This window comes from Glycine soja, chromosome 12 (genome assembly GCF_004193775.1).
Source record: "Glycine soja cultivar W05 chromosome 12, ASM419377v2, whole genome shotgun sequence".
NCBI classification, from domain to species: Eukaryota; Viridiplantae; Streptophyta; class Magnoliopsida; order Fabales; family Fabaceae; genus Glycine; species Glycine soja.
Genome location: NC_041013.1, coordinates 7,721,250 through 7,740,702, shown reverse-complemented (window position 1 = coordinate 7,740,702; position 19,453 = coordinate 7,721,250). Strand labels below are relative to the sequence as shown.

General features: G+C 27.6%; 1 protein-coding gene across 1 annotated transcript; it reads right to left on the bottom strand.

Annotated features, from left to right (window-relative positions):
- Positions 1 to 5,821: 5,821 nt before the first annotated feature.
- LOC114379585 (apoptosis-inducing factor homolog A-like) lies at positions 5,822 to 8,645 on the bottom strand. The gene is made up of 4 exons (XM_028338270.1): positions 8,477 to 8,645; positions 7,665 to 7,921; positions 6,875 to 7,326; positions 5,822 to 6,262 (listed from the first exon to the last, which is right to left on the bottom strand). Exons 1-4 carry the CDS (start codon positions 8,584 to 8,586, stop codon positions 5,981 to 5,983), a joined length of 1,101 nt encoding a protein of 366 aa, XP_028194071.1. The 5' UTR covers positions 8,587 to 8,645; the 3' UTR covers positions 5,822 to 5,980.
- Between the last annotated feature and the right edge of the window lie 10,808 nt (positions 8,646 to 19,453).

Genomic DNA, 19,453 nt, shown 5'->3' with positions numbered 1-19,453 from the left:
AGGGTCTGATTAATGGTGAACTGTAAATTGATAAAGATGGTTTCTATTTCTATTGCATGTATGACTTTCAAATTAAAATTGCATCATGGTTGTTTCTTTCAAAGAGACCCTATGATGCAATATGTTGGGACTAGCGATTCTGGAAGTGTGATTGATAAGATGTTGACAAGTGATCATTCTTTGAAGCAATTGGCATTTTAAAAGAAGACTTTGGATATGGTGATCAACCATTAAGGCTATGGTGGAAAGGTAGTGATGATGAGTATAAGGAGATTACTATAGACAGTCATGCATTGGAGCTGTCTAATTATGTCATTGCTAATAGTTGTGAGGTGGAGTTGTTTGTGGAATGTGGTGGTTGTAATGAGGGGTTATGGATGACATTTTTTTCTTGTAATTTTGAAGACAATAGTGATGAATTAGTGAAGGCTGTCCAATTAGATGACTCTAAGGAGGAAAATGCAATTGGATTGGATGATGATTTTGATTTACCTATTCCAGAAATTGGTAGACTGGAAAATAAACGAATAAAGAGGTCGACTATAAAAAAAAGGTGTGTAATCCGAGGGAGGAAGGTTCATAATGATGATGATCAAGCTAACAACCAACGTGCATGTGTTGAATTAATTTATATATCTAATGATTACTTCAGCCAGGAGGAAAACTTACCAAGTGAAGTGTAGAGTGATGCACATTTCAGGCCGGTGGACAAGGCTTGTGGTGGTAAGAAGGCTACTGGTGGAGGTAAGAAGGCTCCTGGTAGGGGTAAGAAGGTTGAACACAACTATGTGAATGTCAGTGGTAGTTTATTTGTAACACCTACTTTGCCTGAAGATGATATTGAAGATTGGTATGTTAGTGAACAGTTGTGCAGTGATGATTCAGATGAAGAGGTATTTAAGAAAAAATATGAAAGATTCAACAGCAAGTTTCTCTGTAAGGAATTTAAATAGAAGTTAGGATTGGAGTTTGGTTCTCTGAAAGAGTTTAAAGAAACCATATTGGAATACAATGTGTTAAATGGGAGAGAAATCAGGTTTAATTTCAATGATAAGAGGCAAGCAAGAGAAAAATGTAAGCATTACAATAACTATCTGGTATATGTGAGTAAGGTAAGTCAGAGTGACACATATAGGCTTAATACTTACATCCTAAACACACATGTGGGAGGGTCTTCGATAATACAAGTGCTAAGTCTACCTGGGTGGCCAAAGTATTAATCAACAAGATGAAGGCAACAAGTGCTAACATGTCTCTAAGGGACATAATTGGTGAAATAAGAGCTAACTATTCAACTGGAATTTCAATGTCCGGGGCATAGAGGACCAAACAACTAGCAAAACAAATAGTTGATGGTGACTATATCAAACAGTATTCCTAACTTTGGTCATATGTAGTTGAACTAAAGGATAGATACCTAAACAATTCATGCTTGATTCGAGTGGAGAGACCATCCATTGAAGTACTACCAAGATTTGGTAGTTTCTACATGTGCTTAGAAGGTCCAAAATCTACATTAAAAAAGGCATGTCAACCCCTAATTGGTGTAGATGGATGTCATCTCTAAACAAAGTTTGGAGGACAACTCTTGATTGTTATTGGCAGATATCCGAATAACTAGTACATACCTATTGCTTTTGCAGTTGTAGAAATAGAGACCAAGGAAAGATGGAGATGGTTTCTGAACTTGTTGTTGGAGGATATTGTTGATGTTGAAACCAACAGATGGGTGTTCATTAGTGATCAACAAAAGGTAAAAACTACTTGTTTGTATTGTATAGAAATATTTTGATGATATTCATTGGATTATTTTGATGAGTTGCTTTATGTGCAGGGATTGCAACAAGCATTTCTAGAATTTCCAAAACAGATAGAGCATAGATTCTTCTTGTGACATCTTTACAACAATTTTAAGAAAAATTTTGGAGGTGAGGTAATGCTCAGAGATCTAATGATGAGGGCTGCTAAAGCTATTTATGAAAGAGCCTAATTTATCTATTTTCTCTTCCAAATCCCTTTGCAAAGCTAAAATAGTAAATTGCATTAAGATGAGATGTATAACAGACTAAAAATATATCAACCTATCCCTAGCAATGACTTTATTTAGATACTCTTTCTCGGTTCTATTAGAAAATAACGTTTTCCAATGCTACCCCTAAAACTTATCATGCAAATGGATGATCAAGCCACAAGCAATAATATTAAGCACAAGAAAGGATAATACAAAAGTAATATTATTAAATAAATAGGAAGAGAAATTACATCAAGAGTATTTGACTGCCAAGTTTCCAGCAAAGGGGGTTTAGCCTCTCATTATCATGGAGACTTTACAATTGCAAGAGGAAAAAGATAAGAAAGGGAATGGAGGGAATGAATAACTCCCTATACTTGCTTTTCCTTCTTCTAGCCTTTGTCTTCTATAAGGAATTGTATTCTCTTGGAATTTTTGTGTCTTTTTTCATTCTTCTCTCTTCTTCTTTTATAGGTGCAGATTAGTGGGCTTTTAAATTAGTCTGATTTCCATAATTAGTCCTTATTTCCTTCATTAGTCTTCTTTCCTTAATTAGTCTTGCTTTTCGTAATTAGTCTCATTTCCTTAATTAACATGTTTTCCTTAATTAGTCTTCTTTTTTTAATTAGTCATGCTTTCCTGAATTATGATGTTTTTTTGGGCTTTATTTTACTCACTAAGTATCATAAATTCATCACTTTTATGATTCTCTGCACAAAAACTTAAATGATGTTAATTTAACAATTATTTGCTCAAAAAGGAAAAATTAAGAGAAAAATTACAAATTTCTATATAATTTAACTTCAAAATATACTTATAATTAGTAGTTATCAGTACCTCACATTTGCACTTCACCATACTAGACTCTGAGGACGACAATGACGACCCGCCCTTTCCATTCTTCCTCTCAACCATCAATAGAAACAACTTTAGGGTTCGAAATTCACAAATACCTCCCAAGAGTCTCCTTTAGGGTTTGAAATATGCAACAACACCCAAATGCCTCCCTTAGGGTTTGAAAAGGGAACTCATGTTCTATTTTTAATTTTATTAGTTAATAAAATATAAAAATTGTTTTTTTTAAATAATTTAATAATAAATAATGATATGGCTTAAATTTGGTTACATGTTTGTGATTAGACTTGATAATGTGACATTTCGTTTGTCACGTTATCACTTCACAGAATGAGACTAACGACAGGTACTACAGTGAAACAAAAAATGGATACTTAGATGAAAAAATGAATTTTAGGTAATAAAACAAAAATTACCTATTTTTCAACTATGAAAAACATATTTAAGCCAATAATTATTATAAAATGATATCTTTTGTATTCATTAAAATAGATGAATTGGGTAAAATTAGTTTAAATAACTGTTATGGTATTTAGACTTTTTTTATTAATTTAATGATCACGTGTCATAATAATTTTATATTATCATTTAATCATAAATTATTGTTAATATAACTTTTAAGGTAATAATTATAAAAAGTAACATATTTATCATACATGGTGATTTGTGATTGAATGACTATTTTATATTGTTACTACATAACCTATTTTTTCTTCTTTTTAATGATTTTAAATATTTTATTTTAATGTTTTTATATTTAAAAATAAAAAGCATTTCAAATTAAAATCAAATATTAATAATAATAATTAAAAAATGACATCATTTTACTATCAATATAATGATAAAATATGTAAAAATTAAAAAATATAATAACAAGATTAAAAAAAACATAGATGTTAAAATTTTAAAAATAATGATAGTTTGGTAATAAAATATACATTTATGCCTAAATATTTAATAATCACATGGTTTGCTACATATATTAATAGTTTCACGTAACAATCATGTCACATGATATATATGTATAATTTTAGAGATGTTAATCCTTACAAAACTTTCAATTTGTAGTTTTAGTCTTCAGAAAATTCAAACTTTGACTTTTTGTCCTTAATTATTTTTTTCATCTCTTATTTTAGATTATTTTTTCTTCTAAATCTTTAATCTCTTCTTTATTCTTTTTTACGCACATCTTACCAATTTGAATACATAATATCGTTGAAAACTATTGTTACGAATAAAGAGCAAAAACATTTTTTTTTTTTAAGATAGAAGTTAAATCACGTGTCTTGCTCAGATGACTAACAATTTACCCAAATCCAAATCATGATTCAACATCCTTAAGCAACAGAGTTTTAACATTTGAAATTATGATTCAACAACCTTTGCATATTGTACTAATATTAGGAGCAAGTTTTAGATTTCTTTGGTATTGAAGTTCACCCTGACTAGACTTTTTGGCACTCAACCTTCATAAAACCTCAACAATATAATGGCAAGATAAGAATTCTAGTCTCTAAGTCAAGCTTGAGATTTTTCATTATTGTACTACTTCCCTTTGTTGTAATTGATTGACATTGTGCAATAGAGGAAAAATACCATGCTTAAAGTACATCAATACCATCAACATTGTGATCATGCTACATTGTACTCATTACTATTATTTTCAAAATGTTGTTTTAGGTGCAATTTTAATTAGTTATAATATATTATAAGAGAATTGCAAAATTGTTCTGGTGATTTAATGTGTCAGCTAGTCATAATAATAATAATAATAACCAATAAGCTAGAAATATTTCTAAAGTTTTTTTAAAGATATTCCTAATGTTTTAAAACCATAGTAATAATTAATATTTTATATATTATTACAGTGAAACTATATTATAACTAATATGTTTTACCAATGAAAGATGTCTCGCAATGAAAGATGTGAATATTCCTGCAAAAGATGGCTCAACCATTGACCTCCATTGACCTCAAACTAAATTATAACTAATTAATATGTATGTTGCTATAGGGAAAGAGACGTTGAATGAAAGATGTGAGTTTAATTAGTTAGGGTTCATTTTTGGAGATAGATGTCTCGAAACAAAACAAAAGAACTTACACTCGGTGCTAAGGACATGCATTACTCAACATTCAGCGTTAAGATTGGTGTTTTTCTTATCTTTGGAATTTGAGTGAATAATTAATTTGGTTGTTCACTAATTGGATTAATAATTTATGCGCTCAAATATTAATATGTATGTTGCTATAGTGATATTTTATGAGAAATTTTTAAACCAAGCTCAATTTATATATATATATATATATATATATATATATATATATATATATATATATATATATATATATATATATATATACGTGTATCACATGCAATAGGCTTGACCAATTAGACAAGAGATTTATTATGGTGGTTTGAATATAAAAAATTATTATATGATTATGGACTATGTGATGTCATCTAATCTCCTTGTAATGCATTATTAATTTATTTATTTTAAATTGAAAAATATGATTACATGTTAAGAGACCATATGATAATTTATGAAGCACGGACATTTTAGTCTCTTGCCGTGTTCAGTGTTCGACACGCGTCCGTATCAGTGTTCGACATCAACACGGCATCCGTACTATGTTCTATATTTTGGACATTACATGTGTTCACGTATCCGTATTCGTATCGTGTCTAGTGTCTATGTTGATGCTTCATAGGTGATCATTTGTCTGTTGGATATTGCTTCCACTGTAGACAAGGATTCTGGTATTTGAAGTTACCAATACACTTTTGAAAGTAACATTTTCACTTTTTCATGGCAAATGCGTTTTTATCCTTCTTTCTTTTCCCACATAGTTTTGAATGTAAAACCATTGATTGATCTTCAAATTGATCATGTCTATGAAACTGGTGATTAAAATTAAAAGGGTTGAAATACTTGAAAAGCCTCTAATATATATGCTTAATCTATTTCTTTTCTGTCCTATATGTGTCAACAACAACCATTAACCTTTACCTTCGTGGAAAAAACCAATTGAAAATACACCAATATACCACACAAACTATGAACAGATTGTAATTTGTGTATAGTACATTCCATGCATGGTATCATCAAGTCAAGCTTGTGAAGTATCAGGGTTGAGTCCCATTTGTTTTCTTGTTCTACCAACAAACAAATCACCAGACTTAATGAGTCCAGGAATTCTTCCACTGATTGTCAAGAATGGTAACTGTGCTACCGCATCTTTCCTCCCAAGTGAAACTACTGCCATTGCTAACTGTGGCTTATAAGTGTCCATCCTACATTGACTACATTCTCTTCCTCCATCTATCATCGCCTTCAAGTTCTTCGAAACCACTATGGCGTGCTGCTGAGCTGCAAAACCTTGCTTGATTTCCTGTTTTATGGATTTCCGTTAAAAAAACCTTCTTTCAGATTGCTTGTTTAAGAGATTATTAAAGTGCCATAAATTTATAGCATTTAACTAACTTATATGGGACAAAATGAAAGACACTCGTATATAAAGAGCCTATGTAATACAATCACATAAATCTATAGGAAATTATGCATATAAGTCCCTGAATTTCTCAAGAATTTAGGACACTTCTCTGCCCCAATAAAGTCACAGGAAAGACCTAGAGAACAATAATGAAAGATATGGACAGGCAGTGAAAGCCTCAAGTATGCCCAAGAAAAATGAGATTGGAGTACAATAATGAAATGAGGCAGATGTCTCAAATAGAATTAAACGAATACTATAGTTTCATGAGCATATAAGCGATATACTCATTCACTTTGCTTCAATATTTTCATTACTAGTAAGAATAAACTAAATTCTAGCCAAAACCCAGGCAATAAAGCATGATCTCTTAGTCTAGCACAAGAAAAAAAAGACAGAACATCATGTTAATAGCAGAAAACTTGGTAACTTGTTGAGTTTGTTACAAAACATATAAAATTATATAATTGTGAAAAGCTGAACAAAAAGGTACCAATGACAAGTACTTACTGGAACATCTGTGATGTCTCCAATTGCAAAAATGTTTGTCCTACCAACGACTCTCAATTTTCCATCTACCTTAATCCTTCCAAGATCATCCAAATCATTCTTCAACACAGTTTCCTCAAGCCATGCTGATGCAAGCGGTTTCCCTAAGCATAAGAAATAACAATCTGCCTCAATGGTCTCTCCATTTGAAGTTCGATATGTCTTCTGTTCATATGTTAATTCGTTCAAGTCAATTGATTGCTCTAGTTTCACCACAACATTCCTTGATTCCAACCATTTAAGAGTCTTATCTGCGGCTTTTGTCCCTACGAAATCCAGCAGCCTCGGTCCTTTGTGCACTATTGTAACCTTCTTATCCGGAAAATCAACAGTTATCTCTCCAGCAAGTTCCACGCCAGTGGGACCTCCTCCAACAATCAGAATGGAATGAGCGGATTTTATTTTTTGATTGTCTGCCAGAGAAAATGAACTTCATAACTCAAATACTGACTACAACAATTCATTACACGATTGAACGGTTGAACCTATTCTACAAAACAACATTCACTAAATCATTATGCTAAAACGATCAATGTGAATGCATGATTCAATTGATTCAAAACCAATAATGCAAAATAATCCCCAATAACAACATAGTCAGAATTTAATCCGTTACTATGTGTTCTATTATTTCTTCCTTGGTTGTTCAACGTCGCCATGGTCCTTTTTTTATTAATGAACATTTAACCATATAATGCTTCATTTCATGTCATGTGACAAAGACCTTGCAGCCAATTTTGTTCAAACTTACCTTCTTTGAATTGATTAAGTCTTTCTCTCCTACTTTGGGGGACATCATCTGCATGGCCAGTGGCAATAACAAGATAGTCATAGTGAATTCGATCGCCATCTGAAGTCAACACTTCGGTTTCTGTTACATTGACTGCATTGGACGTAACGATATTGCCATTGGTAAGGTAATCTCTATGATTGATCACCGACCTCTCTGCAAAAGATGGCTCAACCATTGACCTCAAACTTGCCCATGTAATCTCAAAATATTCCTTCCTACATTCAACCACACTCAATCAGGAAATAAAACATATGATGACAAGTTGATAACATCAACAAAAACCACAATGCCGATCAACAACAATCACAACAACCATTATCTGCATGAAAAGTTAAGGGCCTATTATTTACTTGTGTTTTCATCTCTTGTTTTTATTTTCTGTTTTCACTTTTTAATTACAAAATTATCATTTTGTTTTCAATATGAGTGGAAATGGTAAACACTTTCAAAAAAACACTTCTCAATCCCAAAATTGAAACTTGGAAATCTGGGAAATTGCAAAAAGCGATGAACATTCCAAAAATTGACAATGGAATAAAATGCCCTCTATGCATTTGCATTTAACGTTCTCTTTACCAATCCACCAAGAAGGAGAGAACCATAGTAAAATTCCAAAACACACGGCATAAGCTAAAACCCATTAACCATTTGGATTAAATACAAAAAATGGGTGTCTCGATTAGCGACATTTGATTTTTTTTTTTAAAGCTTGAATAACTTAACATAATAAATTAAGAAAAAAAAGGTGTTGCAGAGGATGTTTTAATTACGGATCAACGAGGGTGACATGAGCATGGAATTGGAGAGATTTGGCGACGAGGGAGCCTGCAACACCACCTCCTATGATCACCACTCTCTTGTTCCCATCATGTTTTTCCATTTCAATTCTTTGCTTCGGTTCTTCTCATGTCACATTTTCTGTTGCAATTGTTACATGGTGTTATTTATATTTAAAAGTAATTAATAAATAATTAAGTAAATACACAAATAAATAGTAACTGACATAGTTGGATATGGTTAGATTTGTTGGATCGGTTGGCAGAACAACTCCGGTGATTCTTGTTGTTCTGTTTGGGAAAAAAAAAGGAAAGTTGAATAAAAATTTGCTTTTTTTATACTTTTCTTCAAATTATAATTTTAGGATGCTTTGAGTTGTTTCTTTATTCTTTGAGTAAGAGTTATTATAAAGATATGATTTTATTTTTTTTAGATTTTAATAATAACAGATGTATGGGGTAAAAAAAATTGTTTTAAATAACTTTTATCATTATAAGGTATTTTTAAGTTAATCTTCGAGGAGATTGGGCTATTGCCATTATTGGACTCAAGTAGGCCTGATTATTACAAAAAACCTGCAAGGTCTTTCTCACACGTAAAGAAATTAAGCATCTTATGGTTTACTTGTTGATTGAAGAACAAAAACTTAAATTCACTTTTTGGTTGATGTAGTTTTATGATTGTGTAATTTTGATTCTCAAAAAATTTTATTGCACATTTGGTATTCTTCACATTTTAAAACTGAACAATAATTTCTAGTAAAAGATTGAAGACAAACTAACTCTAGATCAAAATTGCTCAATTTAAAAATATAAATAAAATATGCAATGATTTTTCAAGAATCAAAATTGCACAATCATAAAATTATAGGTACCAAAATTGGATTTACGTAAAAAACAAAAGGACCATGGAGCTATTGATCACAATCATATATGGAAGAAATATTAGAACACATGCATGTTAACTAATTAAACTCTCGGTTGTTAAGAGTCATGTTAGGTTGTTAGGAATTGGGACAGTTAAGCGGTGTTTGATTTAACTGTTTTCTGTTTTCATTTTCACTTAAAATAAAAAATGGTGATAGGAATACGTTTGGTTGAATTTTTGAAAAACATTTTTAGCGAAAATATTTTCTCAAATGAACCAAAACTGAAAACAATAAAATCTCATTTTCAGTTAAAACCAGGAATCTCATCTTGGTAAAATGAAAACGCGGTTGTATTTTCAATGTTTTTATTTCTTGAAAGCAGAAAACAAGAAGTCAAACCAAACATATTTTCAAAATTGTAATCTTTTAAAAATGAAAACAAGAAATAAAAATACAAACCAAACACACCTTTATTTAAACTTATTTTTTAAAATAGGTATTTTTAAAATAAAATAAGTAATTTTATGATTTTTATGTGTTTATCTAAATTGTTTATACTTAAAATAAATAATTTTTTTATTTTTTTAAGAAGCAAATCATCTACTTCTTAAAAAAAAAGTACTTATATAAAAATGTTTATTTTAAAGTTATTTTTCTTAATTATAAATAAACTAACTCATTAGCTCTATAAATAAAGCACTAAGGTCCATTGTATCTTTTATTCAATCAAATAAAAAATGTTCTTTTATAGAACTCCTCTCCTCTACTTTGAACTCTATGATGTATGGCCACAATTTGTTGCTGTTACTTGCATTTCTCCTCAAACCAACATGAGTTTTCTGACATGAGTATGTTACGAGGTTGCTAAAACTCATGGGGGGGAAAAGCTGCGGATAAGACTTTAAATTGGTTGAAATCAAAGAATGTTGTCGTGAAACGAAAGCAATCGGTTGACTTGAATGCATTTACAGATGGAAAAAATTCAAATCTAGTTTTTCAATACTGGTTCATATGAAATCTAGTTTTTCAACCAGTTTTCAACTAAAACTAATTTTAAAATAAAGGAAAAAAAAGCATTATATCAGAAAAGAAAAATGAAAGGTGCATCTTAAAATGACAGGTATGATACGTGAAAGAAATACAACAAGCATGAACGTGAAGTAAAGAATGATGAGGTCACGATGGGCAGGGGGTATTATATATACAAGACAGAAACTTACCTCAGATATACAGGACAGAAAGTAATCTTGCTCCAATCAAATATATAAGATAAACTATATGAGTGATAAGATTTTTCTATTTAATAATGTAGGACTCAAATTCGACTGCTTATAAAGAGAATAACCACAGCAGACAGCAGTTGATATAGGTAAGGATATTGGGGTGAAATTTTGTAGTGTAGTTTGGAAGTCAATTACTATGTCAAAAGTATATCAATTTATTTTAAAGCATATTATATTTTTATGCGTTTTCTTGCAAACAAATTCTGTCCCTTCCAAGACATAGGGTGATATATACATGGTGATTGCAACTTATTGAAGTATCATATTCTCTTTAAAAAAAAACAAACAGATATATCATATCATGTAACCTCTTTGTGAAGTATATCCTAAAAAAAATAAAATTATTTACTGATATAAGGATAATTGTGTATTGTACTCACATCAACGAATTATATGAATGGTAATTTTTATCTATTAATTTGCTAAATTAATTATATATATTAATCTTGATTGTATCTTAATTTTGGTATGATAATTGTGTTGAAGTTGTGTAAAACCATTATAAGCACGTTTTCTTTTTGAGATTTTAAAAATATCATATACTCATGACTCAACCTTAATACTATTCGTTAAGTTGGAATAATTATATACGACTTTATTCAGCGTGCATGCTCAATGATGATTATAACTTATTTTGTTAAAATTGAATAACTATAAAAATATAATTAAAAGGTTTTTATTTTTATATTTTTAAAAATATGGTATGTTAATATTATATATATATATATATATATAATTATGAAGTAATATAAAATGTTATAAATATAATTTATAGAATTTAATTGACATGTACTATCTGCATAAAATTTTTTATGCTGTGAATTAATCAAAAAACTTTATTAACGATATATAGTTCTTATAATAAAATTTAACAAACTTATGTAATCTATTAATTATTTATTGTAATTTATATGATAAAAATTTTAACTTAATAATGAATTTTGAAATATTATCTGATAAAAAATTATTGTATAATTTAATTTAAATATGCTAACAACATTTAATAAATAAGCATGTATGGTATTGAATATATAATAATTATTTTAAAAATTATATTTATGGTAAATTTTATTGGTCATTTGTATAAAAAAAATTATATTTTTTAGAGAACATGAAAATTAGATTCTTCAATAAAAATAATATAACCTATTAGGATTTAACTCGTCTAAAATGAAACAAATTATTTTAGAGGGATAAAGTATAATAATAACAATTAATTAAGAAATTAGCTATTAAAATTATATTTAAGCTTATATTGTTATAATTCTTTGATTTTATCACTATTCATAACTGTTATTTTCTACAATAAACAATTATTAGACTTTATTACTATCTAAAGTGAACTTCCTCACTTTTTAACATACTAATAAATTATACAGTAGCTAGAATGAAAATGTAACGTGCCCGAATATTCAGCTAGCTTCATAATGGGAGTAAATACAACATGAGAATGTGCATGTACATCTTTTTTGGCTGCCAACTTGTCCTATGTATTAATTGTTTTATACTTTCATATTTTTCTCTCTCTCTCACCCTTCTCACGTGCTTTTATTTATTTATTTTTGGCTTCTCTTCAGTTTAGCCATCAATTTGTTCGACACTTGCAATATATCATGATATCAACAGCTCTGACAACCTAAAATAAGAAGAGGAAAAAAGAAAGAGTAGGCATTTTTAATTTGCTTCGTCTCGACGGTAAGGATTTGAAAGAAACCTATGTTAAAGCAAATCAAAACATTAATTTGAACCAAATTATATTTTTAAAATTAAATCTGATATTTAAATCAAAGTGATTATGTTTTAACAAATGGTTTGGTTAAAAAATTGTTTTAAAACTAATATTATGACTAAAAACCATTTCTAAATTCATTTTTCCATAAAAAATAAAATTTTAAATTGGTTCAAAACTGATTTTAAAATTAGTTTTACTTAAAAACTGGTTGTCTATGACTGAGTCTATTTTCAGTCAGATCAATGACACATTGGTCGTGAACTTGGTTTTGTTACAAGTTGGAAGAAATATAATCAACAAAGGGATAGATAAAGTATATTTTAAAGAGACTAAAGTTTATAAGGGCATATTATAAAATTTAAAAATTACGGATAATTTAAGATTCTGAAGAGTTATTTGATGAGGACATTGGATCACCTAGATAAACGTTCCACTCTTGGCATCCAAGAATATCTATCATAATAAACGTTCCACTCTTGGCATCCAAGAATATCTATCATAATGGAATTTTTGCTTGGGGGTTGTATGACTGTAAGACATACATGGATTTTTGTTACTCACTCAATTTTTTATATCCCCTTTCACATCTCATCATATTTCAATTTATTTTTTTCGTATGTTTTGGCTCCCCCTTCAAGTATAACACATTAAATACTAATGGATAACACTCAGTGTAAAAGCATAATTTCTCCACACACAAAGGATAGTCGTTTTAGGTGAAGATTGGTTGTTTGTCATTGTCTTAAGTTAAATAAAAATAATAAAACAAAAGCGTAGGCAAAGATTCAACAAGAGAATGTTAATTGTAGGCTTTAATAATCAAATAACACTATTTAGATGAAATTGGATTTGAGATAAGCCTAACTATCATATACTCCTCATTATGTGCCAACTGGATTTAGACTAGTTATCAATGCCAATTTTTTTGTGGAACATGATTGAGCAACAACAACTGTTCAAATTTTACACTTACCAGAGATTCGTTAGTTGCTATGGTGTTGTCAAATCACCACATTAATTAATAATGCTCACTAAATAAACCCAAATTAATTCTAAGCGACATGGAAAATAAAGCCACACCTTTTTCTCGCTACCCTTCTTATAGTATCAACTTGTGACCAACCTTGAATAGCTAAATAATCCAGAGATTTTTCACGTTTTCTTTGACTGTGTACTACTTTAATTTTGATTAATCAAGGAAAATTAGACAAAGGTCTCTCCATAACAAATAATAATAATATAGTTATCTTAATCATAACAAATGTAATTTTACGTATATTAATAAATAAAAAATTCTTTTCATTCCTTAACTACTACAGTAAGAAAAGTAATTGATATTTGCATGTATAAAAAAAGCAAATGATGGGTTATTATATGATTAAATAAATTTATATTTTTATATAATTATTAATATAATTAAATTTACAAATGATTTGTTTTCCATAAATTCAACTAATAATAGTATGATAATAATAATAATAATAATAATAAAGTATTAAAATTACCTTATGATTGTTTACATAAACATAACATAAATCAACTTACAATATGATTTTTAATAAATTACAATCAATAATAAAATATGTGTTCTAAAAAGTGTGTTAAAAATATATTATTAACTTTCTCTTATATCAGAAAAAATAAATAATATTATGCTATTATATAAATTGTAAAAATATCTATGTAAAATTAAAAAGGCAAAAAATATCAACCATGTCAGTATAACTTATTATAAATATTATTCCACCTTATATTTTGTTGTATAATTTTTTTGTGTGTGACAAAAATAGTAAAATAGAGGAAGAACACTATTGAAGTTAGTGAAGATGAAATGGTCCCTTTGGTGAGGGTGTATGTGTATGTAGTGGCACTAACTTTGAGCACGCATGATAATGGGAGAGGACCCCCTTTTTTTATCAGGTGTCTGCGTCGTTTATTTCCTTGTTGATATGATGATAATGTGCATGGCATGTGCTTGTCCAGAGAATGATGCTCTATCGACGTAGAGGAAGAAGCTAACACATGCACATGGTATTTCTACTTAATTACTAGTGAGACAAGGCACTGAAACCATGGCACTCTTACTCATCACCTCAGAGCTCTGTTTGGTTGCTTCTCTTTGACCCTATTCCACTGCTCCTTCCTATTGTAATTAAGTATCATTGTCAACTCATAGGGCTCCGTGTAAATCCTGGGTCCAACGTGGGCATCTCTCGTTAATTCCATTGTCTGCAACATCGGGTTTATCGTAAATAACTATAAATAATCACTCTATGGGTAAAAAGAGTTGCCTAGAACTTGGTGTGCTTTTCCTTTATTTTCTCTATTTTTAAGATAGTGGGTTTTTGGCGGCATCAATTGTTGATATTATTAATACATACAGAAAAGAAAATAAAGAATAAAGAAAACACTACTTATGAATTTTTTTTCCCATTGGTTAAAGATAAAATGAGAAAAAAATAAAAGGAAAAGTTAATTTTTAAAAATAAAATTGTATTTTTTTCTTTTCAATTTAAATTTTAGAATTTTATTTTCTTCTTTCCTTAATTTCCTTTTCTCCAACCAAACGGGCAATAGGACATGATTAAAGGTATTGGTTACAAAATTAAAATGAGAATTTTTTTTATTGAAATATAAAAAATTGTGCTGCATAAATTTTGTTCGTTCTCTTATGATTTCTGTTTTATCCTTTTAGTTCCTTCATTAATATTCTTAGACCATCAATTAGCATTTGTCATCCATATAATATAGCAAATGTTAACTAATGTGTTTAAGGTATTAATTAAGAAATTAAAAGAATAATTTTTTTTATTGAAGGTACAAAATTATGATGTTGGTAACTTTTTTATACATTTTTTATTTTTATAATAAATATTTTTTTTAATTTTTTAACTAATATCTCAAAAATACTTGTTAGTAAAACCGATACAGTAATTAGAGGAATCCTATATAAGATCCTAGATATCAATTGTAATTCCATCACTCAAACTCTTTCACGGGTGGATTAAGTTGGCTATAAATGGAGAAAAACCTAAATATCATAATTAAATATGATTTTGGATTGGATTTAAATGAAAAAAATTGATTAAGTTTAATAACAGTCTTTCATGATTGTCTAGATTCTAATAAATTTTAATAAGAAAATATGTATTGAAAGTAATGTGTTTGAAAATATGCTACTTATACTTATCTTTCTCTCATTTCCACTGCGTTTATGAAAATATGACTATTTGCCTTACCCTTAAACTTTTTTCGAGTGTTTTATGTACATAATTTGAATTACACTCTTTTTGTTTATAATTATTAAAATATAAGTTAATTATAATAATTGATTAATAAATTTTAAATTATATTTTTTTATTAAAATATAATTTAATCATTAATTTTTTATTTTTGAGTTCTTACGAATTATTTTTTATGTAACATTTATTTTAAAATATATATAAGTACATCAATGTAAGGTAGACACACAAGACTTTATCTCTTCATTTACTCTAATTAATGTTTTCATTACATTTTATGGCCAGTGGTTACTGACTCAAGTGTCTGAGTCTTTATAATTAAGTTTAAGTTTAGCTTAAAAGATTTCTTGAAGACTTTACTTGAATGTTCCAATTACTCCCACAAATATTCCACACTTTTAATTTTTAAACTACTTTAGAACAAAAACTATATTTACAAATTTACTTTAAAGATAGAAATAGAATATTGTTGTAGCTTAAATATATATGAGAGCATTCTTGTTTTTAGTTTAAAAAAAGAGTTTTGAATAACATTATTGTTTGGAACTTTGTTTTGATTAAAATTAATTATTTGATTTAAATTAGAGATAGAGAGAGATTTTTGTGGTGTTGTGTTTGAGGTAGAAGGTTTGTTAAAGTCCTTATAAGTAAAAAAAATTGATGAAGTGAAAAAATTTCAAATAATCACTTTGAGATTCAACATAAGTTAGTTAGAAGTTGGAAAATTAATTAGTAGCTAGAAGCTGACTAATTAAATTATGGCTATGTTCGATGAAATTAGCTAAAAAAAAATAGTTGGAAGCCAACTTGCTATTTGTTAGACGAAAGCTAAAAATTGATAGTTAAAAGTTGAAAAGTTAACTTATTAAATTATAAATGTTTAATAAAATTAACTGAAAAGTATAAAATGATAGAAAAATAATAAAATCATGATTTATTTTAAAAAAAATTTGAATAAATGTATTAAGGATAAAAATATAAAGAACTAGAAGTTAGAAGCTAGTGTTTTAAAATGCATTACTTTAAGTAACATTTTAAAAAAACACTAGAAGCTATTAAAAAAATTTGTCTACCGAATAATCAAACAAGTTTTTAAACTTAAAAAAACCAAAAGCTAGTTGAAATATAAAATGACAAAAATAATAAAATCATGATTTATTTAAAAAGGAGAATAAAAAAATTGGACAAATATATCAAGAATAAAAATGAAAGAAAATATAAAAAAAATTAAAAACTAATATTTTAAAAGATGTTAGTTCAAGTAATATTTTAAAAACACTAAAAGTTATTTAAAAAAAAACTTATTTACCCAACAATTATACAAAATTTTCAACTAATAAAAAAAACTAAAAACTAAAATATCTTGCTCAACTTCACTTATATCACACTCATCACCGAACTAGAACAAATCAATTGTTCACATATTTTCCTTCTTTATCCTTTATTAATTGATTTTCCATATTCATGCTATTCTCAGTTAATTGGTATTGCTTTTTATTTTATAGAAATATTCTCTTATTAATTGAACCTAAAGAACTAATTCATTCCCTTATATTTTTCAAATATAAAATATTAAAAATAGTTATTCAAAAACCATGATTAACTTTTGATTTATTTAATAATGTTTTGTTCTTTTTTGTGTTTGTTTGTTTTTGACAAAAGAATTTTATTCCTTATAATTCTGAATTCATGTTCTACCAAAACTTAAATAAAAAGCTAAACAATAGAAACATGTACTTTATACTATGCTAAAAGCCTAAAAGGGAGTTGCGATTTGGAATTTTTGTTTATTTAAGCTTAATTATAGGAAATGAAATAAATTGCAGAACATTATAGTAGTTTCTTTTATAGATATTTTAACTTCTCCAAATTTCTCAATCAAAATAATTTTTTTAATATTATTCTTCCATTTTTTATATGTTAACGAATATTCTAAAAATAATAATTTAAAATATTAAATACATCTTATTAATGAAAAGGGTTAAAATACTGATATACTGTAATAGTTATTTTTTTGGCATCTGATTTACTAATATTTAAACACCGTACCATAGGTGTCAACTAATTCAGTAGCTACTTATTGCAGACCTTAACTAATGTATATGACTCTCAATTTAAAATTACACTTCTATCATATACCAGTAATTACATAATTTGTACATTATATATATATATATATATATATATATATATATATATATATATATATATATATAAGCTGGCTTTTTAGAGAAAATACAATAAAAATAAGCAATGATAGCTATCGAAAAACCATGATAATTAATTTAATAAGTGTGCAACAGTAAATAATTTTAACTGTAATTTGATACACATTTTTGCTTTTAAAAATCTTCATTATAGTAAGAGAGAATTATTATGTATATTAACATAAATGCATCTGCTACTTTCTTTATTATTATTACCATCATTGTTATGGGTTGAAACTTATTTAACAAACTTCTAATAGTTAATATATAGTATTGACAACCCACAATGTCCAGCAAAACAAGTGACATTTTAAATTGCTTCGTACAGTTACTTTCACTCTAGACCATCATTATTTTTCATAATCTATATATGTTCTTTCTTTTTGTTTACTTTCATCTGTCTTTTGTTAAAAGGAAATGTTGAAAAGTACTAAATTCTTACAAAACATAATTTTTTTCGTGTCATGTTTTCTTTTTCTGTTAAATAAAGACATCAACCCATCCTGTGATATTATTGAAAATATACCCCCTTTCCAATAAAGATTATTAAAGCTGTGAAGGGATGGTTTTTTTTATCGTCAATAATCATATGTATGTTCAGTGATTCAAGTGTTTGTTCTCTTAAATTTTTTAATCTTTATAGTTTATATTTTGATTTTTTAATTTTTTTTTCCTGTAGTTTGAAATTGATTTTTCTAGTCTTTATAATTTATATTTTTTTAATTCCTATAATTTAAAGATAGTTTTTTAGTCTCTATATTTTATATTTTAATTTCTTTTTACTCCTTATCATTAATATATGAGTAATATTATTATCGTAACTAATTTATAATAAAATAATTTATAATTAATTTGTAACTAATTATTTTTATATTTATTTTTGTAATAAAGACTAAAAAATAATTAAAATACAAATTATAGGGACTAAAAATATCACTTTTAAATTATAAAGACTAAAAAAATCACTTTTAAACTATAGGGTCTAAAAAAAAATTAAAATATAAATTATAAAGACAAAAAAAATCAATTTAAAAAAATTAAAATACTAATCATGAAATTATAGGGAACAAATTACTAATTTAACCTATTATTTATTTATATGGATTTTGGAGATAAACGAAGCTTTCCCTATTAATCAAGACCAAGCAATTAATATTTTTTTTTAAAATGCATCAAACTTAGTTTGCATGGCTTGTGTTTCAATATTAGACTTATTGGGGTACATCCAACCAGATCAGAAAGGATTGAAGATGCAATCATAGCATTAATATAACAAGAATAACGCCAACCATCATGAAAATATAAATTATTTTTAGAGTTTAATTTTTATACAACTTGATGTATTGTATAATATGTCATTGATTCAAATAAAATTGAGCTCAAATTTTTTAAATAAAATTTAAACTTTCTCAATAAAGAATAATCCCTCAAGAAATCGACAATACTTGAGACTAATAGCATGAGTAAAAGAAACATATTATCAATTCATCAATTAGAAGTTATAATAAATAATTTTTAATATAATTATCAGTATGAAAATTTTAAAAAATATCATACATAATAATTTATAATTTACCGTGTAATATATATATATAATTTGTTTTTTCAAATAACAAACGTTTCCGTTTACAAATCACA